Genomic DNA, 21,466 nt, shown 5'->3' on the forward strand with positions numbered 1-21,466 from the left:
ACAGCCTACCGGACTATGTCGCTGCAGCTATGCTGCCCATCTACGAAAGACTGTCACAAAAGTCGCTTCTTCAGCGCTGCCTGGGAGCGAAGACGCAAAATGCATCAGAATCATTCCACTCCATTCTGTGGTCTCTGATGCCGAAAGAACAACACTCATCCTTGATCGCGGTAGAAACAGCACTGCATGAAGCAGTGCTGCGCTACAATGCCGGCTGCTGCAAAGCAACCCAAGTGATATCGGACTCCATTGGACTTCAACCAGGTCATCTGGCCATCCAGTGAGCTCGTGAAAAAGACGCTTTACGCCTAAAAAAGAATTCTAAAAGACACCAATAGAAGATGGAGGCCAGGCAAAAGAAGAAAAGAGTGCGCCAGGACACTTCTAGCTACTGTGCTGGAGCTTTTTGAAGAAAACACGTGTTTTGAACTTTCTCGGCCTGTTTTCTCAGAACGAATTTTTTTGCTAGTTGTGGTGCTGAGGAAAGCAAGAACTCGAAGCTTTTTGAAGAAAACACGTGTTTTGAACTTTCTCGGCCTGTTTTCTCAGAACGGATTTTTTCGCTAGTTGTGGTGCTGAGGAAAGCAAGAACTCGAAAACCGTTCATCAGATTTGTGTGCCGTTTTTTTTATTCTGTTCCTGAATGATCTTGCAAGGGCGTAACAAGCTCCATTTTTTGAAAATTGGTGCTGTTAATTTATAATAAACAATTAATTTTTGATTAATCTGGTCATTACTGGTTACATCAAATTCAAAGTTGCATGAAAATTTTTTTTTGGGGGGGGGGGGGGGGGGAAATTAAAAAAAACGGCTTTGTAGCACCCTGGGATAGCTATCAAGGAATGACCACAATGAATTTCAGCTTTCTACTATGTCCTGGGATTTCTCACGACTCTTCCTCAGGCACCCATGTGAAGCACCCAGTTAAACCTCAATAACTCTGGAACTAAGAAACACAGCTTCGTGAAACTTAGCAGTTGTGCTAGTTTTATTGTAGTGAACAACCCCTGAAAGTTTCATCCAGATATCTTAAAAAATAAAAAAGTTCGGTCTCCAGGGTAGCCTCCCCCCTTAAGTAGTGTTTTATCAATTCAGATGCATTACTACATAAAGTCCCAAACTAGCAAATAATTGAAACTGGGAAGTTTCATGAATTTTCACTGCACAACAATTGCTAAGGTACGACTAATATATTAAAATACATTATGTCACGGTAATGCACCCAGAGGTGCATTCTGGAAGAATCCACTTATTGGAACAGCCTGTTGAGTGCACACTGCCTGACAGGCCTGGCACTTGCTTCTTACCAGTGCTATAAAGCATTATCCGATAGAGGTACGATAAAATGGACAGTTCCCTTAGTGAACTCATGCAAAACAACAGCCCAACCCCAGGCCTGTGAAGAAATTTTATAAATGGAAATTTCAGCTCTACTTTAAATGATAGTAATCAACCTCTGACCATCGAATCAATAACAGTCAAGTTTCATAAAAATGTGATATCAGTGAAAAATGTGAAAATATGATTTACCTCAGTATTCAGAAACAAGCCTCGACTCGAATTCCACCCTTCACTTAAGTGAGCTGAGCTCAGCTGGGCAGCTTGACTGAAAATTATGCAGTATTTCTCAAGAATCACTGCAGATTATCGCTGGTCTGCAGTGAATTTTTTTCCTAGAAACGACTTCCTTAAGTCAAGGTGGACTGCCCAGTGAAGGGACATTCTAGAATATGGAGGTTAATGTTTCTCATCTCATTACGTCTGTTGAATTATGAGCCCTTACAGAAAAAGGTATTGAAATAAAGTAGGTCAATTTGCTGCCTTCATGGATAAAAAGATACAGCACCCCCCCCCCCCCCCCCCGCACACACACACACACACAAAATGGATGCAGGGGTGCTTTTCACATGCATGTTAACAAAGCACAAGTGCCCAAAAGCAGATAAAAATTAATCAGGTATAACAAGCATTAATGTAAGATGCCCAGAGTACCAACTAGCTAATTATTAAGTCTATTGGGATGCACACATTTCCATGCCCCTTTTGTGATGAAGTAAACGTTGAGGGTTATGAACCAGCCGCCCTATCGGCTTGCTGGAAAAACACACCCTGTGAAAAGCTGATGCTGCTTTTAACAGGACAGCCAAATCTTGCCATTAAGCATGGCACAGAGAGCTTAGAAGGTGAGTGCAAAGCGACCATTTTATTAGGTGCCCTCGTATCAGAAAGAGGCCTGTACTCACACTCTTCATTTCGAGTTGCCGGAACTTGCTGCTTGGAAACGCACACTACAAAGCATGCTAGTGACTAATAACCGGCATAAATCAAGAGAGACCTTTGATGAAACATACTTCTTGCCATGGAGTGCCATTGACTCTTAACGTTACACAGCACCCCAGGGGCAGATCCATCCACTTATATTAAGGGGGGGGGGGGGTCGCTTGAAGTAAAACCAGAGGGGGTGGGTACTAACTTTCTTGTTTTTAGTAGTTACTATCATCACGAGGAGTTTGTTACAGCGTAAATTCTGTTATTTTGTGCTGTAATAAGTGAACGTGAATTTGTGCTGTAATAAGTGAACGACAAGCACTCAAGAAGGAGGGGGGGGGGTGCTGCTGAAAAAGACTTCGAGGGGGGGGGGGGGGCTATCTTCACTACTCCCTTCTCCCTTCTCGATCCACCACTGCACCAGCCACTAGTGCACTAGGAATCCAACCGGGAGAGAGAGACTGCACCTCATGACATGCACTCAAGGTCATGGCACGCACAGATATTGCTTTCTTCCCTCATGCCATCGCTCCCTGTGTAGCTTCTATCGCACTAATAGGGATGAGAGAAGCGAGAAAGAGCTCAAAATGTGACAGATCCATGTACTGCCTTCATTCATGAATGTTTTTAGAAATCTTTGTAGCAAGATTGTGAGGCAATAAATTCCAATACTGAAGACGTTCAGTCATTACTCGAAAAAGTGGTAGAGGACTGTTTTCAGATGACAGCCAAATCAAATAATAGCTATTCAAAGGAACATTATTTTCAACACTAGACCTGTTTTCGGAACAAGACAAAGATACAATTTTTACTCTAATTATTGGCTTTCAGAGCACTACACAAAATTAAAAAGATTACAAGCATTCCAATCTATGAAGAAAAAAAAAGATTGTACCATAAATGCAAACAGAAATACAGCAGCCAATGCCCACAAGTTCTCCAGCATTATCGAAGTAGAGGTATTTTACCTCATGCCGATTTTTGTGCCTTTCTTGCAAAAACACTTAATGGTTTTGTTTCACTGACTGTCCAAAAGCACACTATCAGACTTTCATATACATCCCAGTGCACAAATTGCATTTACAAGCACCTATTTTTAACAAACCATGCACAGGTGCTCACACAACTTCATGAAGAAATGAAGCTACATAAAAGTAAAACCGTAAAGCAGATTAGGTACACCCTAGAATGGCGAAACACACACCACAACATGTGGGACCTGCACAAAAGTTTTTTCATCAGATCAGTGTCCTGGCATTAAAAAAAAAAGTGTGTGTTATTATTGCACAAAAACACAGCAAGGCACTCACCAAATATGAAGACGCTTACAGGCAATGCTACACAAAACCATAGTGCATTGAAGGGCATCTGCACTGAAATTTGCCTGCAGTATAAAGTTAATTTTCGCGTGCCGATTTGGCATCAGCTAATGTTTCTCACTGTTCAATTGCAATGTTTCTTTGTTGTTTTTTTTTCAGTGTTGAGCGATAGTCTCATTTATTCAAGTGTAACGTTATGCTACAATGATTTGTTAGACGCTTTATCAGACTGGGCTGTAAGAATGTTGAAACAAGGCCCTGCAGCACCACATCATCGTACAAATTTCAGTGCATATGGTCCAATAGTATTAGAAGCAATACTAGTGCACTCACTTGTTAAAGTGCATTTCGGGAAAGACACAACAGCAACAAGATGCAGCGGCCAGGTCGTTAGAAAACCAGCTTGGGAAGCAACTGTGAAACAAGAAGTAGCAGTGAATCCATGCCAGAAAGGACAATGCAGTAAATGAAACAAAATCTCTCTGATGAGTAGAGCAATTTAATCATCAAAAGTGTGCATTCTTAAAACAGCAGCAATTTACACAGGTTCACACACCTGGCTACACTTCATTTACAGCAGTGGTCAGGCTGCTCTTCCATCCAATCCTATAGCAGAATGGCCAAAGAACTTTTGAGTGCCACTGTACATGTAAATGACATTAAATCTTATCGATCTGGCTGTACTTTTTTGGGGTTATATCAACAAGTGCAGCATTCATCACTTGCATGCACAAGATATACTTCCATGGGAACAAGCCATTCCTGTACCATTTCTTGTACACTTGTACCGATTGGTTTGGAAATTTAAGCAGTGTAACCCCTCATTTATACTGTAGGAACATAAATGTTCTGTACAATCAATCTAGGAGATGGAAGATTAAGAACATATTTCTACAGCTTGAAACACTGGGCTGTTTGAATCCTGCCTAGCACCCCTATCTCTCTTGCACCTGAAATTTGTCATCAAAACTTGATTTTTTTTTCTCCACATAATGATTGCACCCTGAGCTTGCGTACAAGACACACAAGACCATTTTCAAGGCCTAGTGATCAAAAGCAAGGCCTTCAAGATCTGTATTTCAAGAAGGCACTTACAACGACATAATCGGTGAAAGTAAGGCCTCTGAGATCAGTGTTTGTTCCTGAGAGCTATTGCATTGGCTCATCATCATAGGTGCCCTCATGTGATGCTTCCCGCGGTTCTATAATATTCCCCTTGTGTTACTTGAGTTTGTGAATGCGCCTCGCCATGAAAGAGAGCGAGAAGACGCCTGAGGAAGTATTTTCTCTAGCGCAAAAAACTTTGCTGATGCTACCTTACATACTCATGCAATTCTAAAGAAAAGCCCCCCCCCCCCCCCCCCCTTACTAACTTGCTGACCGAAAGAGGAGGGTGGCGAAGGCTTGGTCAGGGTTCTACAATATAGCTGTGAACTTGCTGAGCAAGATGCTTAGCTCAGTATGAAAAGCAAACGTGCTTCACATTTGTGCTGATTATAGTAACAGAAACAGTGGCAGTAAAAAAAAAACAGCTTCCTTGTCACTTTACTTCAGTCAACAATTTCAATGAGCCAGAAGCTAGGCAGCTGCTGGCATCCCTCAGTGTGAAACCATGTGGCTTTTGAACCTGTGCTGAACTTCGACTTGCGGCAAAGCAGACTCAGGCCACACAGAGCAAAACGGAGCTGAAACAATGAAGATTAAACAAATCAGTGTACTACCAATGATTCCCATGCTGACTAAAGCCCCGTCCATTGCAGCTCCCATAGAATATAACAACATAGTTTCTTTTCGTGTAATTATAGGAAACTACGTCTAAGAGCAAGCACAGCTGGCCACACAGAGGACGTAGCTTGCTTAGGTGCAGTAGAGTAACTGTACATACTACCTTTAGGTAGCAGAGTAGCGCATTTGTTTTCTAACACCGCTAGCAACCACGCAGTGCACCTGCAATCTATCAAGTGACTGTCGTGCGCTCTGTAGCTCCTTAGCTAGGAACTGGTGCATATATTAAATGCAAAGCATTTCTTAGCGAACTTCGGCGACTTTGAGCATATCTATCTATCTAGCCGCCTACGACTTTTAGCTCTCCTGGCCGTTTGGATAATGGTATCGATACCAAACTTGGTATGACATAACATGACTGTATGACGAGAATATTTGACTAGTCATAATATGAAAATCATGACATGTATGTTATGATTTACATTTCATGGTTTTGCAGCTCTTCTGGTGGTTTCGTTCACATGACATGTTACAAAACTGGTATGGTATGGCATGATTGTATGGCGAACACAAGCGACCGACCCTAACATGAAAATAATGACATGTGTCATGTAACAACATGACTACATGCCACACTCATGATGCGCTCACGGCTGTTTCGCTAGCGTCACATATACCAAATGTGGTATTACAGTACCTGAATGGATGACGAAGGTATGTGACTGGTGCAAACACGATAATCATGAGATGCGTGTCATGTGACATAATGACTACAAGCCACACTCATGATGCCTTCGCAGCCGTTTCGCTACCTTCACATACACCAAATTTGGTATTACGAGACGTGAATGGACGACAAAGGGATGTGACTGGTGCAAGCATGATAATCATGTGATGCGTGTCATGCAACAATGGGACTACATGCTGCGCTCATGATGCGCTTGCGGCCGTCTCGCTAGCTTCACATGTACCGAATTCAGTATTACGTGACGCGAACGAACGACATATGTAAATGACATGTCCAAACATAATAATCATGACACATGTCATGTAGCAACATGACTAGATGCTGCACTCATAAAGCTAGGGGCCGTTTCGCTAGATTCATATAAGCCAAATTTGGTATTACGTCACGTGAATGGATGACGAAGGTATATGACTGGTGCAAACATAATAATTATGAGATGCGTGTCATGTAAGAGCATGACTACATGCCACACTCAAGGCGCCAATACACTTAGACGTGACCTGGTGCGCATGTGCTCCAGCGTTTGTTTCGTCGCGTCATGCTGGCGTTGCCACGCCAGGGGCCGATCTGCCTGGCATATACTCGCAGGCACGCGCCGCACTGCGTTGCTTTGGCGCATGCGCGTTTGAGCACGCCCAGCGTCCCTTCGTCACAAAGCTAGACAGACATGGGGCATTCTGCGTAACGTGTTTGGTGTGAAATGCAGCGTGTCGCACTGCGCACCGGTTGCCGCTGGGCCGTGCCGACAGACGCTGGTCGCGTCTGGCATCAGACTATAGAGTGTTCGCGTTTTGCTAGCGTAGCGTCCCTGCGCCCAGCGTGCGCGTGTCAATGTTACGTCACAGTACATTGGGCCCTTCATAATGCTCTACCCGTCGTTTCGCTAGATTCACATATTCCAAGTTTGGTGTTACAAGGCGAGAAGGGATGACAAAGGTATGCGACTGGTGCAAACATGATAATCATGAGATGCGTGTCATGTAAGAACACGACCACATGCCACGCTCATGATGCGCTCGTGGTTGTTTCTCTAGCTTCACATATACTAAATTGGTATTGCATGACGTCAATAGACGGCGAAGTTAAATTACATGTCTGAAGATGATAATCATGATATGTGTGTCATGCATAACACGACTACATGCTACGCTCATAGCATGCTCGCGGCCGTTTCGCTAGCTCCACATATACCAAATTTGGTATCAGGTGGCGTGAAAAGATGATGAAGGTAAATGACACGGTAAATGATGAAGGTAAATGACACAAAATTGGCAGATCCCACTGTACGTGGGATCTGCCAATTTTTTGCTTTAGATTCATGTCCTTAAGCTTCGACAGCAAAGTAGTTGCGTGAATTCAACACCATTTTCGAAAAACATATTAAAATAATCAATGCTGTAGGCTCAGTCGAGCCATCCTCGAATCTCTAAGGACCTATATTTTGTGTTTGTGAGTTGCTTATCTTCCATAGCTGGTGCCACTTGACAATGCGGCAGCTGCGGTGCATGTTACAAGGTCTATTCAAAAAGGTGGTGAAATTTCGGGCGAAAAGTGGTTCACAAGCTATTGCCAGTGACATCAGCATGGGGAGTTATGGGAACAAACACTAATACTGAAAAACTAAGTTTGATTCAAAGTCGAAGCAATCACTGTTTTACAAATGAAATTTCTTTCTCCAAGATATTATGTAGGTGTAAGGAGCAAAGGATTTTTGAGTGTTTTATTATTATGAAAAATCCTTTTTCTAGCGCCCTCTGTTCACGCTATTATTACTCAGTGCAGCCTTTGCACTGCATGGAAAGGCACGCTCGTAAAATTCGTCTGTCATGACACACCCCCTCATGTGTTTTAGTGCTTCACAGTTGCTTACGTTCTCGGCTGTATGCCATTGATGATTGATATGTGGGGTTTAAAGTCCCAAAACCATCATATGATTATAAGAGACGCCGTAGTATAGGGCTCCAGAAATTTCGACCACCTGGGGTTCTTTAACATGCGCCCAAATCTGAGCACACGGGCCTGCAGCATTTTCGGCTCCATCGAAAATGCAGCCGCCGCAGCAGGGAATCGATCCCGCGACTTGCGGGTCAGCAGCTGAGTACCTTAGCCACTAGACCACCGCAGCGGGGCTCTCTACTGTGTGCGAAAATGTGAGGTGCGTTTTATCATTGGTGAACGTCTTGAGTGCAGTGTCCAATGGGCAGCGGGACGATGTGGATTACACTTAACGCCGAGTGCTTCCGTCGGTACTAGCGGAAACGATGTGCTGTGCAAGGACGCAATAGCAACTAACATATGCCTGTGACCCATGTCTTCTAGATAAGAAACAAGGCCAATGGTTCGCAATACAGAGCTCGCTGGACTTTCATCCAGCAGTATTCCTGCAGCCCAGTTTCCTTCTTGAGCATGCAGTGCCTACTATTATGAGCAGATTGCCAAGTTATCTATCACGTTACAGTTTGCATGTCTGCATTCGCATACGTAGCAGTAATTTATCGGAGCATAATGCACAAAATAAAACATAACGCAAGTAGTGTCCGCAGATTTTTCGTGCTTATTACTATTGTGTGCAATGCAATACATATTACTTACTGCGACCATTGAATAAAATTCAAATATCATAATTTTGGTGTGACTAGGTGTCATTCCTTCCAGTTAAAACTGAAGAACACAAGAATTGTGCATGCTACAAAACCTGCCTATGTATGAAGCACATAAGCAATGCTCCAGATATGACAGGTATACGCTGATGGTTGCTTTAATCCATGTGTGGAAGATGACACGAACATCGAATAAAAGTTTAAAAAAAAGTTTCCTAGTAAAACTGACACAATTTTCACTTAATCATCACTATCTAGTCATGAGTCGGTATCAGATTAGCTGGCGTTGACTTGAAGCGCACTCGTGGAGGAGTCGCCAGAGATTGCCGTAGTCCTTAGCTATCAGGGCCCTATAAAAATTAATTTGAGATCAAATTTTGCACTACTGCACACAATATGACATTATTCGTTTGCTAACTATTGCGTGACATCCGCTTTAATTTTTGTTTCGCCCGAAGTGTTCCCTCTTCACAGAGATGGCGCTAAGCCCAATGAGCAGCTGATCAGCCACCATTTTCTGAATGTATGGGCTTCTATCGAGCCTTTGCTACCTGTTGTATCTATCTACCTTGCATGTTATTTGGCACTACGCTACACCGTCACGCTTTGTGTAACCGGACAGACAAAAAATGATTTTGAACTCCCATGGCACAGTCCCGAGAGGTGTTTCTTCTTTCTTCGCCGGTCATTGACACGCCAAGCATGTCAACTGGCAATCGGCGACACATTTTGTCAATCAGCGACAGGCTTAAGTTGCCTGCAAAAACAGTCGCGGGTAACTGTGGTTGCTAACCAGGAGAGATGGTAGACCTATGCGCCACTTTGTTCCCATAGGGAGCATACAGGGTGCAGTAGAGTTACTGTATGTCATGCTACCTTTAAGGTGCAGCAGCAACACCAGTGCTGTAATTAATACCGGCTCTCTACAAGAATAAATCTTGTCTCACCGAATTGCTTGAATTTTACCACAACACTGAATGCTATGTATGAAAAACAGTATAGATACCTTGAGAACATGCTGCTACAACTGTAAAATAAGAACACGAAGCACCAGTCGATTACCTTGATTGTGTACTTGCACTCCGCTAGAGTGTTCCACAGCTTGATCGTCTTGTCTCGTGATCCTGACACGATCTGCCGATTGTCCGCCGAAAATGCAGTACTCAGAACATCCTTTTCATGACCTTCGAATCGACGGGTGGCAGTTCCCCTGCAAGTACACGCCAAGTTGTACGTTGGAAGAACATATTCAATGCGATACAAAAACATGCCCTAACCGACTTACTCGCATAGATCCCAAAGCCGCAGTGTTTTATCCCACGAGCTGGATAGAGCATATTGGCCGTCACAGGACATCACAACGTCTGTGACAAAATGTCCATGCCCTTTCAGGCGCTTTCTGGGGATACCGTAATTAATGTCGTCACGGGTAAGCTTCCATAAGATCAATGTTTTATCTGAAAAAAAAAAAAAAATCTAACACACCGCTGTCTAAACAAGCTTAAGGCACCCTCAACTATTACTCTATTTATTAAACTGCACATATAACATTAAATACTAGCACAGGAATAAAACAGCAAGTATTGCGAGGTTACCAGTTTTATGAGATGAAATATTGACCAAGTAAATGAGAAACTAGACCTCGGGATGATGAAAGGATCGTATCCGGAAACTTCGGGTTACACGCGATTTGTGTTACCCAGCCATTATGACCCCGAAGGGTGCCTCGCAAATGCAGTTGCTCAGTCATTACTTCTCTTTAAGTCAAAGGGTTCGAAGTAATAAATTCATGCAATTTGCACGCTTCAGCAGCTAGTGAGCAGAGCGTAACCACATGCGCGACACGAGACCTTCACACCTAGGCAATGCCCACAATGTTGCCAGCAAAAAAAATTGATGCACAATGTTGCCCACTAAAGAGTAGCCCTCGTTTTCCTGCTCACGGCTGGTTATTTTTTCATCCACTTTTTTTTCTTCTTATTTACATTCCATTGGTTCTAATAACTTCCTCTGTACATTCCTTGGCATTACTGTCCGTTAGATCTCATTAATATTGTGTTAAAACGCGGAAAAACGAGCCCTTATTTCATTGAACGAGGGTCTCGTACTGGCAGACTTGGTGTGTTTAGGTTGTATAAGAGGGACAATTAATCAGCTGCCCGCTCATAATAAGTTCACGTGCTACGTGACGCCAAACATGCGCATAAGAGTGTTTTCAAACTCGTCGTTTCGTTTATAGATGACGCTGACTGTCACTCCTACTTCTAAATTAACATATAAACCTCAAAAAAAGTGGATGGAGGGAAGGCCGCTGTGGTAGCTCAGTGGTAACAGCATCGAACGCGTTATTCGAAGGTCGTAGGTTCGATTCCTGCTCACGGCTGGTTATCTTTTCATCCACTTTTCTTTCTACTTATTTACATTCCATTGGTTCTAATAACTTCCCCTGTACATTCCTTGGCATTACTGTCTGTTAGATCTCATTAATATTGTGTTAAAACACGGAAAAGCGAGCCCTTAGATATACACTTCTTTCCCTTATATATATATATATATATATATATATATATATATATATATATATATATATATATATATATATATATATATATATATATATATATACACACATACATGCATATTCAGGTGTCGCATGTTGTTAGTAAGAACTGTTTCAGGTGCCGCCGGAAACAATGTAATGAGGGGCTTGATTTATTAATTGATGGTAGTGAGTTCCAGAAAGAAATTGCAGAAAACAAGGCTGTCATTTTGCCATACTTAGTACTTACGTTTGGAAGCAGAAAGTTACTCAGAAAACCCTGTGTTATTAGTATTGTGGAGATGTGTGCGGGGAAGTATGTCAGTGGGAATGTCACCGACTCTACTTCTGAATAATAAAATTCCAAGTTTGAGTTGAAAGGTGGAAATTAACGGTAGAATTTCGAGAGTGCTAAAGAGAGGTGCTGCTGATGCTGTGTAGGAACTATGTGTGATAATTTGTTCGCAATACTCCCGCCCTGGTCTCAAACAGTAGAGAACTACCCCGAGTATTATCATAGATCCTTTCCTTGGCTATTTCCTGCTTCAAAGTTCGATAGATGTCTAGTGCGGACTTCTTAATCATGCTAATTCTCCACATATCAGTCTCAGCTTCCTTCACCTTCTTCTTAACCGATAAATCTTTTTGGTTTGGCCCCTTGCTGTTTTCAAGAATTTATGATTCAATATTCTGGTTCGCTTCCGCCATTTTGTATCGACATTCTTCTTGTACAAGTAGCTGAATACCTTCCTAGCCCAACGTTTTTCCCCCATTTCTCTCAATCGCTTCTCAAATTTTATCTTGCTGCTAGCTTCCCTGCCCTCAAATGATGTCCATCCCATATCACCTTGTACTCCCTGATTTGGTGTATTCCCGTGAGCTCCTAAAGCAAGCCTACCTATTCCACGTTGCTTAATTTCTAATCTTGCTTGAACTTCTGATCTCATGCACAAGACCGCATTGCCGAACATCAGCCCAGGAACCATGACCCCTTTCCATATTCCTCTCACAACATCATACCTATTGTAATTCCACAGTGCCCTATTTTTCATCACTGCTGCATTCCTGTTACCTTTAGTCATCACGTATATTTCGTGTTCCCTCAGATACTCGGTCCCATTGCTTATCCATACGCCCAGATATTTGTATTTATCTGTTATCTCTAGCATGACCTCCTGTATTCTAAGCTCACTATCTTCGTTGTCATTGAAAATCATGACTGATGATTTTTCCTTACTGAATCTAAAATCTAACTTATCTACCTCATTACCGCAGATGTCCACCAATCTCTGCAAATCTTCCTTGTTGTCGGCCATTAGCACTTTATCATCTGCGTACATCAATGCTGATAGTGCCTGTTCAATGAGTTTTCCTTGTTTGACGAAAGAGAGGTTGAAGCCCAGTCCACTTCCCTCTAATTTGGCGTCTAATCCTTGTAGGTACATCATGAATAACACGGGTGACAGAGGACACCCCTGCCTAAGCCCCCGTTTCACCTCTGTGGGCTTAGATACCTGTTTTTCCCACTTTATGACTACCTTGTTACTTTTATAGATCTCGTTAAAAAAATTTGTCACTACATCTTCCACGCCTAGTGTGTCCAGTATTCCCGATAATTCCTCTTGAACCACGCTATCGTACGCTCCCTTGATATCCAAAAATGCTAGCCACAGGGGCCTGTGTTCCTTTTCTGCTATTTCGATGCACTGCGTCAGTGAGAACAGATTGTCTTCCAACTTCCTGTGTTTCCGAAACCCGTTCTGCAGTTCCCTCAGCATGATGGATGGATGGATGTGGCTGTACCCTTTAGATCGGGCGGCGGCTAATGCCACCTAGCCGTAATACTTGGTGAACTAACCATTACATTTATCTTTTTTTTTTCCTTTAAATAATGAAGCTGAGGATTCGTACTTCGCAGTGAAGGGTTTAATTTTCACTCGTGCCTTGACTTTAGCCACCAATCAGATAACCTCCTTCTAGTTAAGTCTACCCGCTTGAAGTCTATTTTGCCCTTGCTGTCCCTAAACCCCAGTGCTTTGTAAAACTCTGCGCCATCATCCTGAACTATAGGGTGAAGCCCTTTACAGAACATTATCAAGTGTTCGGCAGTTTCTTCTTCCTCTCCACACACACTGCATACTGTGTCTACCCCTTCGTATTTGGTCCGATATGTCTTGGTTCGCAGTACTCCCGTCCTGGCCTCAAACAGTAGAGAACTACTCCGAGTATTGTCATAGATCCTTTCCTTGGCAATTTCCTGTTTAAAAGTTCGATAGATCTCTAGTGCGGACTTCTCAATCATGCCCATTCTCCACAAGTCAGTCTCCGTTTCCTTCACTTTCTTCTTAACCAAAAGTTCTTTTTGGTTCGGCCACCTGCTGTTTTCTAAGTATTTACCAGTCAACTTCCTGGTTCGCTTCCTCCATTTCGTATCGACATTCTTCATGTACAAGTAGCTGAAAACCTTCCTAGCCCAACGCTCCTCCCCCATTTCTCTCAATCGCTTCTCAAATTTTATCTTGCTGCTAGCTTCCCTGCCCTCAAATGATGTCCATCCCATATCACCTTGTACTCCCTGATTTGGTGTATTCCCGTGAGCTCCTAAAGCAAGCCTACCTATTCCACGTTGCTTAATTTCTAATCTTGCTTGAACTTCTGATCTCATGCACAAGACCGCATTGCCGAACATCAGCCCAGGAACCATGACCCCTTTCCATATTCCTGTCACAACATCATACCTATTGTAATTCTACAGTGCCCTATTTTTCATGACTGCTGCATTCCTGTTACCTTTAGTCGTCACGTATATTTCGTGTTCCCTCAGATACTCGGTCCCATTGCTTATCCATACGCCCAGATATTTGTATTTATCTGTTATCTCTAGCGTGACCTCCTGTTTTCTAAGCTCACTACCTTCGTTGTCATTGAAAATCATGACTGCTGATTTTTCCTTACTGAATATAAAATCTAACCTATCTCCCTCATTACTGCATGTGTCCATCAATCTCTGCAAATCTTCCTTGTTGTTGGCCATTAGCACTATATCATCTGTGTACATTAATGCTGGTAGTGCCTGATCAATGAGTTTTCCTTGTTTGACTAAAGAGAGGTTGAAGCCCAGTCCACTTCCCTCTAATTTGGCCTCTAATCCTTGTAGGTACATCATGAATAATAAGGGTGACAGGGGACACCCCTGCCTAAGCCCCCGTTTTGCCTCTGCAGGCTTGGATACCTGTTTTTCCCACTTTATAACTACCTTACTACCTTTATAAATATCCTTTAAAAGATTAGTGACTACATGTTTCACGCCTAGTGTGTCCAGTATTCCCCACAATTCCTCTTGAACCACGCTATCGTACGCTCCCTTGATATCCGAAAATGCTAGCCACAGGGGCCTGTGTTCCTTTTCTGCTATTTCGATGCACTGCGTCAGTGAGAACAGATTATCTTCCAACCTCCTGTGTTTCCGAAACCCATTCTGCAGTTCCCCCAGCACCCCCTCATCCTCTATCCATGCCTGCAGTCTTTCCTTTATAATCTGTGTCGCCAGCCTGTAGACCACTGATGTCACTGTTATAGGACGGTAGTTGTTTATGTCAGCTTTGTCCCCCTTTCGTTTATAGATCATGCTTATCCTGCTAAGTTTCCATCCATCGGGAACTTCACCATCGATTATTATTGTGCTCACTGCCTCTCTCAAAGCCTGTTTAGCCTTCGGACCTAATGTCTTTATCAGCCTAGTTGGAATGCCATCTGGGCCTGTTGATGTACTACTAGGAACCCTTTTTTCAGCCCTTTCCCACTCTCGTTGTGAAAATGGAGCCATTGCACCACTTGATTCGTCCTTGTCTATTGTGGTGCATAAAGTACTTCTTTGTTGAAATTTTTCTGTCACACTTGTTGTTATATATTCAATAGCTTCGTCCCCTTCTAGCCTAGCACCTTGGGCTGTAGTTATAAAACTCTGCTCTAGGCTCATCTCATTTCTTAGGGAGTTTAGATGGTTCCAAAATTTCGCAGCTGCCTTTCTATCTTTTTTATGTACTTCTTCCAGCCACTGAGCTCCCTTTCTTCTAATCTTTTCATTGATCAGAAGTGATTTCGTTCTGGAAGGTCCGATATGCCATGTTGCTGTGCGTTTGGGTGCCGAAACCGGACGAAAGACGGCAAGAAGTTATTTTGCATCCTGCGGGGCAAGCAGAACCTAACCAGAAGAAAAGTGTGGTTGCACAGAATTGGACGGAAAGACTTCGAACCGTCGGCCACTGCACGACTATACGAGGTAAGTAACGCGACACAAAGGCGCAAGAGAAAGCGTACGCGTGCATGTGCTGAGCTGCAATAGCATTTCATTCGTGCGCGCTGGTTTTGATGGCCCACATTTGTCGAGATTATTCATTTTAGTGCTTTATGAACCCGCTGACGTAGGTCATGCACTACAAGCCTAGCATGCAATTAAATAAAGCAAGGGAAGCGCACTAACTCGCTGACAGATATCCTCATTGTGTTGCACGCGACCTAAATTTGTCCGCCGTCGTGGTATGGCAGTTACTGCGGTTACGGTGCTCGGCTGCTGACTGGAAAGACGCGCTTCGATCCCGTCCTCGGCGGTCGCATTTTCGATGGAGGTGAAATGCTAGAGGCTCGTGTACGGTGTGTATTCAGTGCACGTAATAGAATCCCAAGTAGTCGCGAAATTACCGGACCAGTCCACTACGACTTGCCTCTTACTCATATCGTGGTTTTGGCACGTAAAACCCCAGCAATTATTATTATTGGTATAGCGATAAACATTCATAAATTTCAGCAGTGAGTTCTACTATCTCTAGTTCTCTATCTCTGTGCGCGTTGTTAACTTCGCTTTACAACATGTTTAGAAGGTCGTTTCCAAATCTGCTACAGGATCATTTCACAGAAGACCAGTTTGAACCGATTATTCTCAAGAATACCGGTGAAAAGAAGCTAAGGCCATTTGCGACACCAAGCATCTTTTTGCATCGACCAGTTGCAAAGCCACGCAAGCCACCCCCTAAAGGAACAAGAGTGGAAAGTACTGGTATGTTCACGGTGTTCATTAGGACAAATGATCTTGAATGCTATTCACAGCGTTCAAGTCAAATTTGATTATTGCAATGAAAACAATCCTTGAGTTATCATTTGTCATTATGTTCATGTATCCTACCCAGATGACCCCAAAGTCAAGCAAAACACACAGGTCAATGTCGAACTCCAGCCAGTCGACACTGAGAATGGTAAGTTTCTCCCGTCTGTGAGCTCTTACCTTTCCATCAGCTGGTAAATTGTGTGCTTATGCTCTTCATCCGTTCACATACAGACGATATATGTCGTGCAGACAGCACAGAGATATTTTATATTTTGCAATTTACAATCTTTTTTTATGTTGCAAAATATGGTTCAAACTTACCTTCACGTCTAATAAAGCTGTGTCTACAGCTGATCCAAGCAAACAGGCAGATATTTTGTGTGGCCCAAAGCATGTGTATTCCCCATGTGAGATACCAATGCCTCTCTACATTGCTGGTTGTCAACTTGCTTTGTGCTCTATGCAGATTTTCCTGATATGCAACTAGACCTACAGATTCCTGCTCCATTCCAGCCAGAAAGTACACAGGCTGGTGAGTTAAACAGTTTTGTTCGAATTTTTTTGTGTGCCGTCATTCAATGCCTCTTTTGCGCATAGCGACACTTACGGAAGCTGACACAACCTTTCTTTCAATGCAAGTTTCCACGCTACTAGGAGGTCGAGGCCCTTTGTTTCGTAAATAGCAATACATTATACCCGTAACAGTACTGATTTGTGTGCAACTCGTGCAGAGTGAGAGAAAATGAACTGCATGAAGGGAACAAGGGAAAAGAAACATGCGGGAATGTTAGATATTCCTGCGCTTATCTGATATTTTTGTGTTGCGCTTTCCTGCTCTCATGCAGGTCATTTGCTGTCAGCAACGCATCCTTAACAATGCTATTTAAAACTAGGGGATATATCGCACTGATAAAGAATACACATACAGAGAACAGCAAACAGGCTGTTCCGTGCACGCGCTTTCTGTATCAGTGTGACATTTTCAATATGAAGTACCACTTAGCCCCCGCTCTTGCCTGTTTAGCATAGACAACTGCTTTAGACCTAATTTCGGTGCACTATTTCAGGCCACTTGATACAAGCAGCTCTACAGAAGAAGGTGGCCCAGCTTGAAATTGAACTTCAGGCGACGCGACGGAAGCTTCAACTTGCTCAGAAGCAGTGTTTCCAGGCACTAACTACAAATAAGCACCTTGTCACAGGACTAAACAAATACTTGAATGAAGACCAAGTTAAATGTCTGAAGATGGCAACAATGCAGGGGACTCGATGGACTAAGAAGACTGTTATAAAGGCATTGAAAATGAGACTTTCCTGTGGAGCACGTGGCTATGACTCAGTCAGGGAGCTTGGACAACCTCCGCCAACAGAACGCACCCTACATCGTCACTTGGAAGGGTACAAGTTCACACCAGGTTTGCTGGAGGACATCATGGCGTCTCTCGCACTAAAGGTAAGTGCACAGACAGGTGCCCATAACCTGTCTTGTTACCATAGCACCGCTGTTTGCATCGCCTAACTAAATCTTTCCACTCCATAGGTTAGCCTCATGTCACCAGAGGAGCGGCACGCCACTTTAATGCTCGATGAGATGCAGCTTGCACCAGGCTTAGTGTACAACCCATCCTCGGGAAACAGTGCTTGGAGCCCCAACTATACCTCTTGCAGACGGAACACTGCCACTCGACTGTTTGGCCACTCATGGGCTGGTATTTATGCTCAGTGGGATAACAACCCGTTGGAAGCAAACAGTTGCTTACCATTTGACTGGAAATTCATTCCATGCCAAAACAGTTAAGGATATAATCATTGTCATCATAAAAGCATGTGAGGCAATTTCCCTGAAAGTAGATGTTGTGGTGACAGACATGAGAGGGGGGAACCAAGCCGTCTGGAAACTGTTCGGTACAATTGTAGGCAAGCACAGCAAGCCTAAAACCTCGTGTCCCCACCCATGTGATGCATCTAGGCAACTTTTTTTCATGGCTGACGTTCCTCATCTCCTTAAGAACCTGAGGAGCCACTTAACTAAGGGCCAGAAGATATACTTGCCCGAAGAAGTAGTGAAAAAAAAAAACAATCTGCCAGGAAATGAAATATCCGTCGAGCCTATAAAGAAGCTTGTGCAGAGCCTATAAAGAAGCTTGTGCACAGCAATGCAGAGCTAAAGCTAGCTCCCCACCTGAAGCCTTCTTCAGTTGACCCCAGCCATTATGATAAAATGAAGGTGGGGCCAGCATTCAGCCTTATCAACAGCGACACTGCTGCTGCAGTACCCTTGCTTGTAGATAATGGAACATTAGATAAACCAGCCTTGACAACTGCATGGTTTCTTGAGATGATGTTTCGATGGTTCAGACTCATGACTTCCAGAACAACAAAACTGGCTTTGAGCCATTTTGATGATGTTGAGTATGGAAAGGCCCTTCAGTCTCTTGAAGAAACAATTGCACTTTTTGAAAAAATATGTATTGGGGATGAAAAAAAAGCCACCTGGAAACTAGTGCAGACTGGCGTTGTCCTAGCGACAACATCAGTGTTGCTACTGCAGGCACTGTTTCTTGAAAAGTACAACTTTAAGTTTCTGCTCCTGAGCAGGTTCGGCCAAGATGCCCTAGAGAATCTTTTCTCTACACTAAGGTGTAAGAACCCGGTGCCTCGTGTACTTGAATTCAAGTTTTCGCTTCGAGCTGCTATGATGGCCCAGTTTCTGAGGCCAAGTAAGGACGGCAGCTACACTGAAGAAGACTGCCTTCTCTTGACTGGCATGGTTGATGACAACAAACCAAATGAAAGCAAAATGTATGTTGTTCGTCCGTCTGACCTCCTTGATATTCAAGACTTAGAACATGAATCCATGGAGTACCTTGCTGGTTATGTTGTTGCACAAGTCAAGAAGGCAAACTCCTGTCAAGCCTGTGTTGAAGCGATCACAAGCTCAGCTGAGGGAAACAAGCTCACAATGCTGAAGTGCTACAACAAAGAGAAGCCGGCATTGACAGTTCTATCACCAGCTGTCTTGCAGTTAATAGAGGCTGCTGAAAATTATGTGCACTTAAATGAAGATGCATTGATTGCAAACAGAGTTTCTGCATCTAAACTTCAGAGTACCATTCAAAGTTCCCCGTACTTGGGCAATTGCTTCCCTACATGCCACAGCATATCGGACAAACTCCTTGCCACGTTTTTAAGAACTAGAATCTCAATTCTCGTGAAAAAGAAAAACCATCTCCTTATGACAAAAATTCAAAGCTCACAGAAGTTTGGTAGCCAAAGCATTGGAATGCATGTTGCTGCAGGTAGCATTAGGTAGTACTGGTAGAAAAGTTTGTGTAAAATGTATGATGTCTCTTGTACTACTGTAAGCGTGGCTGTTCTTTGTTTTTGCAGTTTAATAGTTATTTAAGCTACCCTTACTGTTCAGTTCCAGCTTCATGTCATGTCCTTTTGTTCACTTGGAAGCACATCCTAAGCGTATTTCGTGCATTGAATGTGTAATTAAATATACTAGTAAGTACCTGCGTTACTCTGTACTTTGCATTGTGGGTGGCATGTGCCGCAGCTGTTGTCTGCAAGCATAACCTTACGTAGTTGTACAACTTAATGTCATTATATTTTTGTGCTGCATGTGTATATGGATGGATGAAAAACTTTGCTCAGCTCCTGCAAGGCGGCATGTGTATATGTCAAGCCGTTATGGTAAATAAGTGATAGTTGCTGTTACTGTACTGCTCGTGTAGTGATAATAGTGTGGTATTATGAAACTTTGTTTGGGTTTGTGTATCATTCAGGCTTTCGTTTTAAACAAATAATACTCTTGTTCCTACATTATGATCTAGTCTATATTTAATATTGTTCTGTATGCATTGTCTATTTCTTGTATTGTGTTATTCCCATTGTATTGCTGATCCTGCCTAAAGTATGGCATTCGGACTGGCTGTATGTTCTAAAATAAATAAAGAAATACCACATAGCCATTGCTGCTGGCCATGACTGTATTTCCTGAATTGTGTTGTTCCCACTATATTGCTGACCCTTGCCTAAAGTATGGCATTCGGACTAACTGTATGTTCTTAAATAAATAAATACCATATAGCCACTGGCTATCACTGTATATCTCCTATATGTATCGCTCACCACTGCCTAAAGTATGGCATTCTGACAGGCAGTATCTTCTTAAATAAATAAATACCCCATATCCACAGCTACTGGCCACCAAATAATAAAAATATATCAAAGTACATTATTGTCTACTCTGTTACTCTTAGGTTACCCTCACACTCGGATACTAAACGAAATGTCTCGGTAAGCAGCAATGCTATTTCACTGATGAAAAGCACCAAGCTGCGAACTAACGTAGGAAAAACATCAGAAGCGATATAAAATCGCCAGCAAAATAAAGTGCAACAATAACTAGGCCAATTCGCGGGCGTTTCACTTAAGGATCTTTAATTCTTGAGAAGCTTGTGCGCTTCAGGGAGGCACAAAGGCAAATCGAAAAAGCATAAACGCACTATTAAAAATCCACGCGGTGATTCAAGGCTACGTACCGACGTTGCTCATATCAGGAATACAACCGCATTCACACACGCGCACACAAGAAGCCTTGTCGAAGAAATTTAACTACACCATGGTGTTCCGCGCGGTTAGGTCGCATTTGCAACACGAACCAATTCGACGATCGGCGATGACATGGCGCTTTGGAATGTCGTGACGCTTGCGTTGACTCGTAGCACAGAATAGCAAAAGACACTCAAGTGGTCGGGCAATCGCCGCACGCAGTGAGAAGAAGACTGTTAGCGCAAGCGTTTCCACCAAATTTTAGTTTCCACACACGTGCGCAGGATGTTTACTTTCAGCGAGGATCGCGTTTCAGCAACGCCATGTCGAAATTTTTTCGCTCCGGATGGCTGTGAGATGCATTGTTCGACCGAAGTGACCACTATATGTACACAGCACACTTACGAGCAAGAAAGGCGGAGAGCAATCGGATTAAGCGCACGCAGTCGCCAAGGTAAAGCCAATACAGCGACCAAGGCAGGCGCCATGGGCAGCACCGGGTAAACTCGCCTCGGGTTGTCTTCGGTCCCGGCTCGCTGTTGTTTCCGTCAAGGGCTCCGACTATTTTGTGAAATGAAAGCGAATCAACGCGCCTTCGTTTTT

At 43.2% G+C, this 21,466-nt stretch overlaps 2 protein-coding genes across 7 annotated transcripts in view; one reads left to right on the top strand and one right to left on the bottom strand.

Annotated features, from left to right (window-relative positions):
* The window catches only part of LOC119161564 (small ribosomal subunit protein RACK1), a 63,541-nt gene extending 42,075 nt beyond the window's left edge, over window positions 1-21,466 (bottom strand). For 4 of the 6 annotated variants that reach the window (XR_005108477.2, XM_075879016.1, XM_075879014.1 and 1 more), the window contains exons 1-3: window positions 10,302-10,548; window positions 9,946-10,117; window positions 9,723-9,870 (exon numbers count right to left, since the gene is read on the bottom strand). Coding sequence is in view for 5 of the 6 variants with exons in the window: in XM_075879016.1 (XP_075735131.1) it covers window positions 9,723-9,870; window positions 9,946-10,117; window positions 10,302-10,410 (429 nt within the window). In the remaining variant the exon portion in view is untranslated. Of the gene's footprint in view, window positions 1-9,722; window positions 9,871-9,945; window positions 10,118-10,255; window positions 10,549-21,268 lie in introns of those variants that run through there. The other 2 variants (XM_075879018.1, XM_075879017.1) reach the window with 2 other exon arrangements.
* On the top strand, window positions 11,351-20,280 carry LOC142776090 (uncharacterized). The gene is made up of 6 exons (XM_075879012.1): window positions 11,351-15,481; window positions 16,102-16,255; window positions 16,386-16,451; window positions 16,770-16,835; window positions 17,371-17,756; window positions 17,844-20,280. The coding sequence occupies exons 1-6, from the start codon at window positions 15,320-15,322 to the stop codon at window positions 18,099-18,101; spliced, it is 1,092 nt and encodes a 363-aa protein (XP_075735127.1). The 5' UTR covers window positions 11,351-15,319; the 3' UTR covers window positions 18,102-20,280.

The sequence above is a fragment of the Rhipicephalus microplus genome, chromosome X (genome assembly GCF_043290135.1).
Source record: "Rhipicephalus microplus isolate Deutch F79 chromosome X, USDA_Rmic, whole genome shotgun sequence".
Taxonomy (NCBI): Eukaryota; Metazoa; Arthropoda; class Arachnida; order Ixodida; family Ixodidae; genus Rhipicephalus; species Rhipicephalus microplus.